The sequence below is a fragment of the Apaloderma vittatum genome, unplaced genomic scaffold, assembly GCF_000703405.1.
Source record: "Apaloderma vittatum isolate BGI_N311 unplaced genomic scaffold, ASM70340v1 scaffold38740, whole genome shotgun sequence".
Lineage (NCBI taxonomy): Eukaryota > Metazoa > Chordata > Aves > Trogoniformes > Trogonidae > Apaloderma > Apaloderma vittatum.
In genome coordinates this window covers 93-14,159 of record NW_009693561.1, presented here as the reverse complement: position 1 = coordinate 14,159, position 14,067 = coordinate 93, and the positions used below count along the sequence as shown (strand labels likewise).

The window sequence follows — 14,067 nt, the reverse complement described above, 5'->3', positions numbered from 1 at the left end:
TGAGTTTGTTTAGCCTAGAGAAGAGGAGATTGAGGGGAAATCTCATTGCTCTCTACAACTACCTGAAGGGAGGTTGTAGAGAGACGGGAGTTGGTCCCTTCTCCCTAGTGGAGAGGGGTAGGACAAGGGGAAATGGATTTAAATTACACCAGTGGAGGTTCAGGTTAGATATTAGGAACAATTTCTATACTCAAAGAGTTGTCAGCCATTAGAACAGGCTGCCCAGGGAGGTGGTTGAGTCACCGTCCCTGGAGGTGTTTAAGAGACGGGTGGATGTTGCATTGGGGTGAATCATTTAGTAGGTTGATAGGGCTGGGACAAAGACTTGACTTGATCTTCTAGGTCTCTTCCAGTTGATACGATTCTATGATTCTAATTTTTGTTATGGACACTGGACTGTATATTCATCTTTGCAATGTGTTCCAAGTTACATGTGTTCTCTAAGATAACCACCGAGGTCCCTCAGATTCACATGGTACTTTTAACAAAGGGGAAGAAAAGAGCAAGCCCTCCATGAAAGACATTCGTTTCCAGATGAGCAGGATATTCATGCATTTAAAGCCTCCATCAGTGTTAACAGAACTGTCCAATTTAATCTTTTGCTCACGAGGTCCACACTAAACAGCCTTATCTCACCATTTACCTGCCCACTCTTTTAGCCTACGTTTTAGGTACAAGTGGTTCTGCTTGTTTACAACAAAGCTTGGCCAAAAGAGCATTTCCGTGTCCACGTAAAACCAGCAGGGAGGTTAGGGAAGTGATGATACACACACAACCAAAGTAACTCCAGTCTACTGCTTCTTTGTATAGGAAATGCTACAGTCAGGGTGCTTCCGATTCAATACAGAAGACAGAATAGCACTAAACAACTTATTTTTCATCTGACATTTACTACTGTCACAGTTCAGACAACCAACAGTGACCTGCAGGTCAGATAGTTCCCAACAGATAAGACCAGCTGGACTGTGGCCCCAGGCTCTTCATTCTATCAGCTGATCTTTCAAAGCTGAGAAGTTCCTAGCATGATGAAATCATCATGCTTCATTAACAACAAATACATGCTTGTTTTCTGTAATAAGCAGTTAAGTACATTAAATTATTGAACGCAATTCCAACCTTGGAAAAATAATAGCTTCTTATTAACTCCTCTTTTGACTTGGACAGGATGAGCCAGAGTGAAAAGGTCTCTCAGCTGTAGACGGTGGCACTGTCCAGTGACAGGTGACGTAGTCCACAACAAGAAGGAGAATCAGCCTAGGGACTTTATGGTGTTTTGTTCCTAGAGCCGAGATGCATTTACTGACTGTTCACAAGAAACACAGGGCTCCTCTGAAAATACAAGAAATAATTGCCTTGGAAGAACATTAGGAAACCATAAGATTCCAAAAGGATCCAAGCCCCTAAAACCGAGAATTGCTCATAAAAACATACTGTCATACATAGTATCAATTTCACAGCACTCAGTTTGCTCAGGTGATTTCCATTTTCTAACCCACTACAAAAAAAGCTGCCAATTAACTCGCACTTTGAGAAAGTAAATATCAACACAAAATGAAGGTCTGTATGACTCAGATATCGACAATCTCAGACTTTCTAAATTTAGTCTGTTATATTCACAGTGTAAAAAGAATTTCAACAGGACAACAGGTACACTGAATGGAGAGGAGGAAGAAAAAAGATGCAGCTTTTGCAAAGATGGCTAACAGAAATAATTTCCTAAAAGCTAAGATGAAAGGCACAGGCTTCCAAAAATACATGTACCAAAAATACATGCAATGCATGCTTCCATCCTGTAATTTAATTCTTTATGGGTGAGAAAGATACAGAGCTCCCCTGCCATTCCATTTCAGCTAGTCCCCTCAGCCTCTCCGATCTCCACAGATCTCCTTTCTCTTACAGAAATGCAGTTAATAAAACACAGAAATGCAGAAAAGCCAGTGATGTCTCCATTTGGCACATTCCTGGAACTGTGATTCAATGTCAGTTCAAAAGTCCTTACAACCAATTTAGATAATCTTGCCAACTGATGTTGCCAAAGAAAACAGAAAATGAAAGCCTCAATGATCACTTGAAAACATCACAGGCTAAGGGTATCTGAATACACCCGGTCCTTCACCTCTCACAACCTGTTCTGTTCCCTTATATATATACACGTATATAAGGATGTGTGTGCATGTGTATATATATATATATATGCACACATTCTCTTCCTTCACCCCAAACAGATCATATATCATACTTTACAGAATCTTAAACCGAGCTTCATGCCACCAGGCTACGGATGCTTACAGGCTGATTTTTAAAGTTCCACTTTTACTGTAAGATTTCTTCCCACCATTAGAAAGAAATTTAACGAGCAAATATTCAGACACTAACAAATAAACCCATCCACCCCGGTGGCACATTCAGTAGCGCCTACCTTTCCCTGTAGTCATTATCTGCGGTGCCCAGGAGATGCTGAGGAAGAGCCCTGTGCTCCGGCAGCAGCCGCACAGTACATGTCTCTCAGCAACTTAACCACCAGCAAACTCTCCACCCTCCTGAACGACTTTCTCTGTGTGACCTAGCAGACGATTGCCACCTCTCCTCCAAAATAAAAGCCTGCTCAGCATTCAGCTGAGTGCTGTGTGTCCTCTGCCTGCTTGCTCACATCCCTCCCTTCTAAATTTGAGAGTTTAAAAGCCAGGAGGCAGTAACAGGAGGCAGTTGTGTAACAGAAGAGGAGCAGAGCCCGTCTTGTCCACTGGTACCCCCCACACAGTTGTACTATCAGTTAGTAATACTCAGACATTATCACTCAGATGTTACTGCTCTCAGCCCTGGTGCAGGTGAAGGGGCATTTTCTTGCTTATTTTATGCCACAGGAATGCTGAGTCAATGAAATGAATTTTCTATTCATTTTCTATTTCAACTGGAACACAGCATTCATAGAGAGCAAGTCGTAATGGAAAATAAATTGCACAAGGAGGTACAAGTACAGAGAAGCACAATGCAGCGTTTATTGGTTCGAAACCTCTCTGTGTTGTAAGTCACCCCCTTCTATCGGTTTGTAATTCTGCTGCTTGGATGTCTGTTGACAAACAATATCCCACCCACAGATGTATGGCAACGCTTGGCAAATATGGGTGATTTTTCCTCCTTACAATAAATACCAAAGCAGCGTTCAGTGACTCAGCTTTATTACCAGCAAAACACAAGAGTCTAGAATGGTTCTCGTTTCCATCTAATTGCCTCCAAGTTGTCAACCTGATAAACAGAATTCATTCAGCAAATAGCAGATTTACCTACAACAGTATCGCAAATATAGTAGTTGTTCTCAAGAGTAACATTCTCCTTCACAGGCTTTCAGTAACTGGAGTTCTCACATTGCTATTTTAGCACTGTTTTAATTAACCTGCTTACTTTTAGAATTCTAACTCACGCAGGCAGCTACTGAAATTGCATCCTCCCCTCACCTTGCTCTGTGCAAGTATCGGTGGGGGAGAGATCTCAGCTCCAGACTTCTGGCTTTAAGGTCTCCTGCTTTGATTTCCTTGCAGCCCAACACCACTGCCACCTCCAGGATCACTAAATCCTGCTCTCCTGAGCAAGCTCTACATTCAGTGCAGACAATAAAGCCCAGTGTGCTCCCTACTCACAGGTACCAAACTGGCACACCACCACAGCACCCCTGCACATGCCAGCGTAAAAGCATCTCCCACAAATTGTGTGACTTCTGTAAAAAACAAAAATAAGGGTTCACATCAAAGAATGTCATATTATGATAATGCAGTGGTCAAAAGCATAAAAAGCACACCAAAACATGTTGGTTACTAATAGCTGTGGTTTGAGTCATCGTTTCTTATCAGCCTGTATCTCTCAGTAGATCACTTATTGCCTCCTTAATCTGTCCTGAAGCTTATCAGTCTTCTGGAATCCAGGTCTGATTCAAAGTCAATTTAAATCCACGAAAAACTGTATGCTTTATGTTCAGGCCCTTCCAGACATAACACCAAGGAAAACGAGGAAAATTAATTTCTTGGAGCCTCCGATTATGCCCAGTAGCCTCTCTCTGTATCACATCCAACTAAAGACCATCAGAAAATGCCACACGAAGACAGCAGCTGACTAGCTGGCAATTATTGGCTCTTTCATGCTGAAAATGTATTTGTCCCAGGGGAATAAGGCATCTGCATAATTAGCAAAAGCAGTTACACAAAAAATAATTAGCTTGCTGAAAGCCCAAAGGGGGAAAAACTATAATTTTTGCTTCAAGAGGCAGACTAATTATATGCCATACAACAAAAACAGAGATGCACTGAGAATCCTCAAGAAATCCAACATGGATTTTAACTGCATATTCTAGCTATAGGGGCTGCTGGTAGCCTAGCAACAAGCAGCATATTTCAGCATGCCAAAACCTCCCTTTGACTTAATGAAACACCTCAGGTTACTATGCAAACCACCCCCACCTCACTATGCATTTCATTCCTGTATTACTAAAAGATAAAAACAAAGCCTAGCCAAAAAAAAAAATAATATTCGTGCAATTCCAGATAAACTCAAAGAAGCACTAATGGACAGCAATATAGAAAGACAAGGGAAAATAGTTCCTATGTTTTATATTTATAGCCTTAAAATTCACATTCTGATTAGAGTTGGTTCATTAGATTCATTCATGGAATCAGAAAATACCCTATTATTTTAATCAGCTTTTCCAGCAGACTAGATTTTATATTTGTTTGTCTTGGGAGCCATTTGTTAAGGAATCTTTAATGACTTGGCATACTTTCCAATCCCCAGTTTACTCCTGATATACAAATAATGCTGCTGCAATCGTTTCGTTTACTTGGATCCTCAGCGAGCTGGTAGAGCAAGCTGTTACCTGAACAGTAGTCCCAGAGCTAAGAGACCAGTTTTGCGCATCGCTCTTCTTTGACCAGTTTGTTTGCCATATCTGACCATTTCAGAAGCCACAGTTGCTTCTCACCTGCCCGGCACCACTTTGTTGTGCAGTGAGTCGGGTCTGACAACCACTTCCACGTCCGGCGGTAATTAGCACAGCTCCAGTGCTCCTGGGCCAGGGCTCGGTTAGGAGGGACACTTCAGCCGACAGCTTGCTCTTGGTTACCCACCAGAGAAGTACAGGTTCATCCCAGCCGCTCATAAGACAGCTTTTAACAAAAGTTAGACTTGACCTTTGGTAGTGAGCTGGGAAATCACGACACAGCTTCAGCTAACATCCCCATTCAGAGATGTGCATTAACACCAAACAACAGAAAGCCTCTCCCAAAGGGTCAAAGTCTTTTAATACTTTTCAGCCAGGTCCATTCTGCAGGCAGTACAGGCCCCCCATGCAGGGAAGCAGCTCAGGACAGAAAACACGGCATGAGGGAGTTGGTGCTGCTCCTTCCACGGAGCCATTCTATGCCAACAAGGGCTTACAGACTGCAGTCTGCAGGGACATTTGTCAGTCTGCCTTCCAAAACCTCTGGGACACTCTTGCTGCCTCACAGAGCTAGAAGTAGTACACGTTAGCTATGGAGAAGGACTAATACAAGCTTTTAAGACAAGGTACAACTGCTTGAAGTCATCTAATCCAGGCTATAAAACAAGTTAAAGCATTAGTGGTGTTTGTGCCTGGTGGAGTAACAATCTACAAGGAGTGTATTAATGATAACAGACAGACACCCTCATAATCAATACTCTGCTCTGCCAGACTCAAAGGATTAACAAGACTAGGACAGCTATTTCCCGAGAAAGGCAAATCTTTTGGATGGGCACTATTTATCACCAGCTCCTCTGGTGACTTTGACAAGCACTGAAAGCATCACCTCTGTTCAAAAGCTGTAGAAGGTGTCAGGGACACTAGAAACTCAACAAACGTAGCTTGTCCTTAGGCCATAATAAACTTGTGACCATAGGTGAAGATAAGCCTCCTCCACTGGCTTACACAACCTCAAAAAGATAAACCGAGAGCTGCACAGAGCTGTTGCCACATTAGATAACGGTGGGCGTGTACGCGTGCTGAATTTGTGCTTGGAAGGCGAGGAAGAAGCAAGAAACCAGCCTATAGCACTACGGGAAACTGAACCCTCCCCTCACACACACACACACACAAAAAGATATTAATAATTAATGTTCTCATTATTGGCTTCACAAATGAGAACTACTTTAAAATTAACTCATGCAATTACAGACTTTTTCCTATTGTTGGGGAAGATGAAAAGCTTCTGGCAGAGCCTTTCCATGCCTTGATCTCTTTGACTCCTTAACACCCCTCCACTCTCCCCAACTCCCTTTCCCTCAGGCTGCTTTTTGGTCTCAAGTGCCTACAAAGGAGATTCAACAGAGATGAAATGCTAACACACACACACACACTCTCTAGGGACTGTATCCAGCCACAGCACGAGCAAGGTATCAGCAGATCAGGTTAAGCAGAGTGAGGAAGACATGAATACTTGTGTCTACGAGCCTGTCATTGAAGTCAAGCACATGAGATGGGGTATGTAAGGTCTCAGGAAGTATATATGCAAGAATGTTATACCTTCAAATTCATCAAAACAGTGGCAGAGGAAGGGGTAATTAAAAGAAAAAATAATTCTCAATGAAGTCTAAAACTAGCAGACCTAATACACATAGATGCATTACTTGCACTTCTAAGGACAAAAAAACGTTCCTATGGAATCCTCCTTTAGCAATTTTAAAACAGATTGTTTGCACAGAAGAGGTCACCCCCATTGTCCCATCTTACTTCTTTTGATGTTTTCTGTGGCGCCAACAGCTTTGAACCACATCACAGCGTGCATTACGATGTTCAGTTTAGAGACCAGAACCATCTCTCAAAAGCCAAGGATTAGCAGGTGGTGTCTCTGGTATTGTTCTGGGATGTGCAGGTACTAAAACGTTTTCACAGCTAAAACTTGCATTGCAAATGAATTAACTCTAGTTTCTTGTTCTTCACTGAAGTTTATTCTTACATGTATCACCTATTTCGTATTAAATATTCTCCTAATCAGTGGTGAAAAACTCTCTGTAAACTTCGCTTAAATTTGGGTAGGGGGACATTAAGCTCCAAAATTCTTTCCCCCTCCCCCTAGAGAATAAAACCAACAAGAGATCCCACTCAGTCATCATCCCACCACAGCATTTGTTTAGAAAGACCACGCAGCAACGCATCTCACCACAGAGCACGAGGTCACCTCCTCAAACTCTAGACAACAGCAATCTACACAGTACAATGACGCATCAAACCAACTCTCTCTTTTGAAAGTGCATTCTATTCCACTACCGGCAAAACAGAAATTCTACCTTAGCCTAGCCACGTGGAAAAGCAGAGAAGTTGGATCAGCAGTAAGCTTGTTTCAGTTTGCCTTGGGATTTCAAAGAAGCACCTGGAGGTTGTAAACCTGAAGATGTTTGCTAAGGGATTAAATATTTACTTCCCCCCTCCTTTTAAAAAAGTATAAGGACATTTGTTTCTCATCTCAGCTGCACTTTTTTGTCACTCTAAGCCTCATCTACCTATAGAGTCAATACTGCCCCACACTATGCAAAAGCATAATTTGAAGCTGTTTCATCACAGAAGAATCTGCACATCTTCACCATTCCCAAACACACAAGAGAGTATCACAATATTTCAAAAAATTCCAAAACACAACTTAATGAATTTTCAAAGACGTCTATTCTACTATTTCCTGCACAGATGAAGTTCACTGTATTTTAAAATGATAGGGCAAGAAGAATAGTGGCTAGAAGTGAAAAAGGTATTTTTTCCTAATTTAAAAGAGCAGAGACCTCTCTGCTCTCACTGCGCCCTCTCAGAAGCCAAGGGAAAGCTTGGGGACATCACCTCTCCTACCCTTGGCTTGCAGAGGGTGTGAGTTTGACAGGAGCCCACAGCACTGAACCCATGTTCTTCATCTTTGCTCTACTTGGCTTTTGGCAGAAAGATGAGTTCCCTCACCAAGAAGCCTCTTAAAAATCTCTTCCTAAAAAAATGAGTGATATGTATAAAAAATACTTTCTATTTCATAAGCTTATCTGTAAGAAAAGAATAAACACTTGGTTTTTAAGTATGCACAATACTAGTCTCAAACAAGAAAGACAAAATTAAGACTCTGATAAGGGTCTTTGACTATCAGTCATAAACACATGGAGTACACAAACTCTGGAACTGAAAAATACGACCCCTAAACAACATGAGCTTTAAATGGAAAACTACTGCACTAACATGTACACTTTCTGTGCTGTTTAGGGCACTAACCAAAAAGACTTATTCTTTTAAATTACTATTTAATTTACCGTATCAACAACTTAAAAGGTGCACATAGACTTGAGAAAAGAAGATGTATTTCCCTAACGAAACTTAAGAGAAAAAGGAGAACAGCTCTAACAACACTTCCTGTTCTTGAAACTCACACTTGATTCTCCTTCTGATACTACTAGAACAGACTAACTAAACATCAATTTTATTTGCTGCAAAAGCTATGTGCTTATTTCTGAACAATCACCCATACATCTTTTACCTAACAAAATGCCTGCTCTGTGTCCATTTAAATACCTCACCAGTTGAAAATTGCTAAAATAATAATTATTAAAAAAAAACAAAACCAAGACGAGAATGCAAATACTTCTACTCACCACCTGAACTCTGGATCATGTTTCCAGATTTTTGGACCTCATCGAATTTCGTAAAAATTACATTCAACCTGTTCGAAAGTTAAAGAAATACACAGTCAACAGCTGAACTTAATTTTCAGGAACCTTCTAATTAAAGAAGTTACAGGACAAATTTTGCTTGACTCAGCTCATTGTGAGCACTGTCCAAAATGTCAATGAGGAAGAAAGTTGCTTGTGAGCACCCCACCTCCAAAATCACTGCTGCGAGTACCCCACCTCCAAAATCACCTCTTCCTCCCTCCCCTCTGAGCACTGACACGCTGCCACCCTCTGCTCCGTCCTCAGGTCTAACTGAGCCCCAGCCTGGCGTGCTGGAAGTTGCAGCAAGAGGCAGAGCAGCTTTCTTGCCGCACCTGAAGTGACAGAAGCAGAGGGACAGGGCTTTGGTTTTGGTGTGGGGTTTTTTTGTGGTTTTTTATTATTATTATTATTATTAAATAAAGCCTTGAAATTGATGACATTGACAACGGGTTTCTTCCTTTATGACAGCCTTCTAAATTGCAGACACACAGGCTACTCTTTAGTGTCCTCCTTACACATGCAGAATGCACCAAAAAAAAAAAAAAATCACACTAAATTTTAAATGAGTAAACTACACACCTGTAATAATTTTACTTGTTTTGCAAAGATGCTGTCACATACTTGGGCAAAGGCACAGGATCCACCTTAAGTGAAACCTGAGTGTTTGTAGGATGAACAAAATATAAATCCTGATCTCAGGAAAAGGTTCAATCCTGAAGTCTTCTAAAGGATGGAAGGGAATAAAAAACTTCCCCAAAACAGTGAAGATATAAGGACACTGTCAACTCACCGAGATTGGGGTAATCCTTTTTTACTGAGATCAGCCCTTACACGTTCACCAACATGTCTGTAAATTTCCACAAGGCTGTTTATTGCTGCATCTCGAACCTGAATATGAGATATGAGAGAAATCAATCACCTTTATCCATTAAATAAATACATCTCTGCCCTACCTTGGAGAAAGACATTTGCATTTCTCAGCAACAACAGCGCCACTATACATGTGCGTGAACACAGAGTTCATGAATAAGCTTCCACGCTTGCATTTCAGTCACTAGCAGTATCAGTAGGTCTAAAGGTAGCCAAGACATAAGATAAAAGGTTTCATGCATAGGGACACATACAGGGAGCTTGGCTGCCTTTGCTGAACTCCAGTCATTGAGTGCAACAGCTACATTTACTGGATAAAAAAAAGCAAGGAGAGAGAAACAAACAGATTTTATATTGCTAGTATGTTGTAAAGCAGTCTGAATTTTAATGTGATCTTACAAACTTAGGTGTCTGTGTTGATAGCAAAAGATGGAAGGAGGAAGGAGTAATCGATCACCCAAGCCACCAGGAATTTTGCATGTTTTCCAAACTGATTTGCAAGAAATTGCTGAACACATCCTTCACTACAAAAATGTGACTCTTTGTGGCTCTTCTGTTGGCTAGAGGGAAAGATGCATGGGATATTTTGTGGGCACGAGCTAGAATCACCTCTAGGTGGGAGTCAAAGAACAGGCACACATACACTGCTTCCTAGCCAAAAAAAACCACCCTAACACTTGACCCATCACAGAATCACATAATTGCTGAGGCTGGAAAAGACCTCTGAGATCAAGTCCAGCCTATGTCCCAACACCACGGCACTAAGTGCCACATCCAGTCTCTCCTTAAACACCTCCAGGGACGGTGACTCCACCACTTTGCTGAGCAGTGCACGCTCATGCTCATCTCACCCCATTCTCAGCCCTGTACAGCCCCAGGCAGCACTTCTAGGCACAGCTCAGGAGACTCTGGTGTCCCCAGTTCCTGGGTAGCCAGACCCCGACCCAGCCTCGCTCTCTGCCTCCACCAGCCTGGGAGGAGAGGTCACAGTGCCTGCATCTCTGCCCACAGCGAATCCACCTGCCCCAGGCTCAGGAACACGCTCACAAGCTCTGCCATATCCCCAGCCCTGCTGCTGCTTCCCCTCCAGCCACAGCACGAGGCGAGGCTGACCAGGGAGCTCCTCCCTGCAGGATTGCCTCCGTGTGTCACATTAACCAGAGCTACGGTTGCAGGACCAGGTAAACCCCGTCCTGGGCAAGGCAGAGAGCTCCTGCTGGCAAACTGGCTTTAATCTACCAGGGCAATAACACAGCTTTAATGTTTTTTGAGAAAATAATCATAGTTTACATGCGGCTTCCAAACTAGGTGTTCACTCAATTATGTGAGCTCTTAAAACTGCCTTAGCTGAAAACAACAAAACCTAAAATAATTCTCATTCTGAGAACGGCAGTGACGAAACAGCTTCCACGTCCAGTACAAAAGGGATGAACAGGGCGCTTGACCCGGGTCTGTGTTTCTGCATCCTCTCTCACCAAGAGAGGGCAGCATTGACCGAGCAGCAGGTCTCCCAAAGCCCAAAGGCAGCCCCAGCGGCACAGAGGCAGCCACAGGGAGAGCCCACGGCCAGCCCCTGCCCCTAAACAGGCCTTGTTCAGCCAGGATCTACCGGCAGCGATTTGTGCCTGATGGGTTCAGGCAGGGGCTTTCTGGGGATGAGACGCCAGACCCAGGACAAGGGGCAAGAGATCAGCCTCATTTCCCACCGCATCTGGGGCCTGGAACGCCAAGCTGTGCTGGGCACACGGAAAAGGCGGTGCAGGGCGAAAACATGCGTCGGTCCCCTCACCAACCTTGTGCACCATTCCCCAGCTCAACAATGGCAGGACCAAAGCGTCTGCCTGTGCAACAAATCAAAGTCCGAAACCCAGTGTTATCTCAAAGGATCACAGCTTGTTCAGCCGCGACTCAGAACTATGACGGACATTTCGCCTCCTTCACAAGCTCTCAGGTGACAGGTTTATTCTCCGGTGTCGGAACGATCGACAAGGGAAGGCTGCTTCACACTCAGTCCTTCTCTTCAGGCAGGGGAGGCCCTGACAGCCGCAGGCATAAACCCACTCCAGCTAAACACTTCAGTCCTGGATCACATACGTGTCACCCATGCTGGGAGGGCAATAGAGATATTCAAAAACAACTGATACCTGCGTTACATGACATCAGTTTGAAAGCTGCTTCCCCATCCCTCCTCAGTAACTTCACAAACTTGAATCCAATTTCTGATTAAAGCCCCCTCCAGGGCAAGACAAAAAGCATGTAGAAGTGACAGATTTTCTGTTTTTCAACAAATATTTTTATTTGCTTCGCACTGTTGATTTAAGAATCCCATATACCTTCCACTCCTCATTCTGAATCTCTCTGTAGAAATTCTGGCCCATGGTCAGGCTGGTCCCACTTGCCCTCCCTGCCCAGACTGGTTCTTCTCCAAAGGTGAAAGTGCTGCAGTGAGCCTAGAGCATTTGGGCTGTAAGGCACGAGAGCTCCCTTCCCACAAAGGTTTTCTGCTCTGCTCACCTCACCTGCAGAGCATATTATTCTGTTGAACTCTTGGAGTAATTGACAGGCTGGCTTAAAAACCAGCCAAGGGCTCTTCACAAACAGCGCTGTTTGGAGTTCACCAGCACAATCAACTAATATACCAGCCAGAATATAGAGCCCCACACTTGCCAACAAGGCAATCAGCACATTTGGAAGTGATTCACACCAAATGCTTACCTGGCTGTTTGGATCTCCAAGTAAGTTACATATATGTGGCACTATCTTACTCAGTGTTAAACTCTGAGCTCCAGATCTGGGAACAAAGAACAAAAAGGGCAGCGGTGTGAGTTACAAAGCAGGCTTGTGGACATAACGTCAGTTGGCAGGAGGTTCCGACTTACGCATTGAGTGTTGCAATAAGGCAGAGGCAAATCCCTTCTCTTGTCCGGAAATTCTTGTGTTTGAATCCTCCTAGCATCCTGTCCCACACATACTGCGGAAGACAGAAAAGAAGGTGAGACAGGGAAAAGGGAGGCAGGGGCAGAGAGCTTCTTTCTTCCAGCAGTCATACACAATAACATCTCTGGACCTTAAATATAAGCTTACATCCATCCAAGCAGAACAGGACAAGTAGAAAGACACCTTTAAATCTAACTAATTTTTTGCTCTGTGATGACTTCATAGTAACTCCCCACTAGTTAAAATAATACTTTTACTTACAGAAATCAAGCACCTTTTAAAGATCCAGAACAACTACTCTGATATCCACCCATCCCATCCTTAGGAAATTCACTGGCACTCACACTCCCAAGTGTATCCTGACACACAACAGCATTCCCAAGCAAAGAAAATATCTCCTAAGACATAGGGAGATGAAGTCATCTCAGACAGAGCCACAGCCGAGAAAATTCCAACAGTAAGAAGTTCTCCTTTCTAAGCGGCCAGTCACTCAATCAAGCTACAAAGGGCTGTCGAGCATACCTGAGGGTTAGCAGCTTGTTCCATGATTTTTAGCAGCAAGGTCTGATCCTGCTCCCTCACTGAGTCCTTAGAGTCTCCCAATCTATCAAGTAAACTTGGCAGCACTGAGGAAAGAACACAGAAGCATCCAAATCCCTCTGAAGAAAACCACAGTGGCACAGCCCCTCTGCTCTCCCCCAGCCCTCCCACCCTTCAGAAGAGCCCAAAACCAGCAAGAGCTTCCTGAGCACGCTCCTGGGGAGAAAGACTTTGTGTAGAGCAGCCAGAGCAGATCCCAGCAGATCAATGGTGACACCCTCCACTCACACACAGACCCCTTACCTGTGCCGATCTGGGCCTTGAAGCGATCTTGCAAGCGGGACACTAGTGCGGAAAGGATGTCGATCCCCAGGAGAACCACCTGCAAGCACAGGACAGACGGTGTTTCAGCTCACAGTTCCCTTGCCCCTGGCAGACACGAGTGCCAGCAGACGCTCCCCTGAAGAAGAGCCCCTTCCCACTCGTGCCATCGGCACCACTTGGGTAACAGGACTGATACTGACAACTCCTCCTTTCGCGGATTCTGACAGATGAGTGAGGTGGTTTACAAATAGAAGAGCTCCCAAAGTACTGCTCCCTGGAACATTTACAAGCCAAAATTCTGTGCCAAGAACTTGACAAAGTCAACAACTATAATTGCTGCTCAATGCTAAATTCATACATATCTGTGTGCAAGGTACACATACCATATGCATAACAATTTCAGTATTTGCTGTAACTAAGATTTCTAATTAGCTGTAATTTTTACACTTATAAATAGAAAATGGTGTGCACCAACAGCTGCTCAGTTATTCCCTTGCAGTAGTTACACCCAACACTTCTGTGACATACTGGAAACGTGGGGAAAAGCATCTTGCTTGAGAGAAGCTTCAGGACAAGCTGCAGATTAGAAAGTCCACACTCATTACCTCCATTTAACAACCACATTAAAAAAAATTTGTGTCCTGACTAGACTGCATAGCTTATATGCCAAATACGCGGTACTATGGGTCACAACGGCTCCAGCATGAGCCAGCT

At 43.6% G+C, this 14,067-nt stretch overlaps 1 protein-coding gene across 1 annotated transcript; it reads right to left on the bottom strand.

Annotated features, from left to right (window-relative positions):
- Nucleotides 1-8,622: 8,622 nt before the first annotated feature.
- Nucleotides 8,623-13,411, bottom strand: LOC104281256 (CLIP-associating protein 1-like; the record flags this gene model as incomplete). Its single annotated transcript, XM_009879186.1, has 6 exons — nucleotides 8,623-8,690; nucleotides 9,473-9,570; nucleotides 12,268-12,343; nucleotides 12,432-12,523; nucleotides 13,012-13,115; nucleotides 13,333-13,411. Coding segments are annotated over 6 exons (517 nt in total), but the record flags the coding sequence as incomplete, so codon positions are not given.
- Nucleotides 13,412-14,067: the final 656 nt, after the last annotated feature.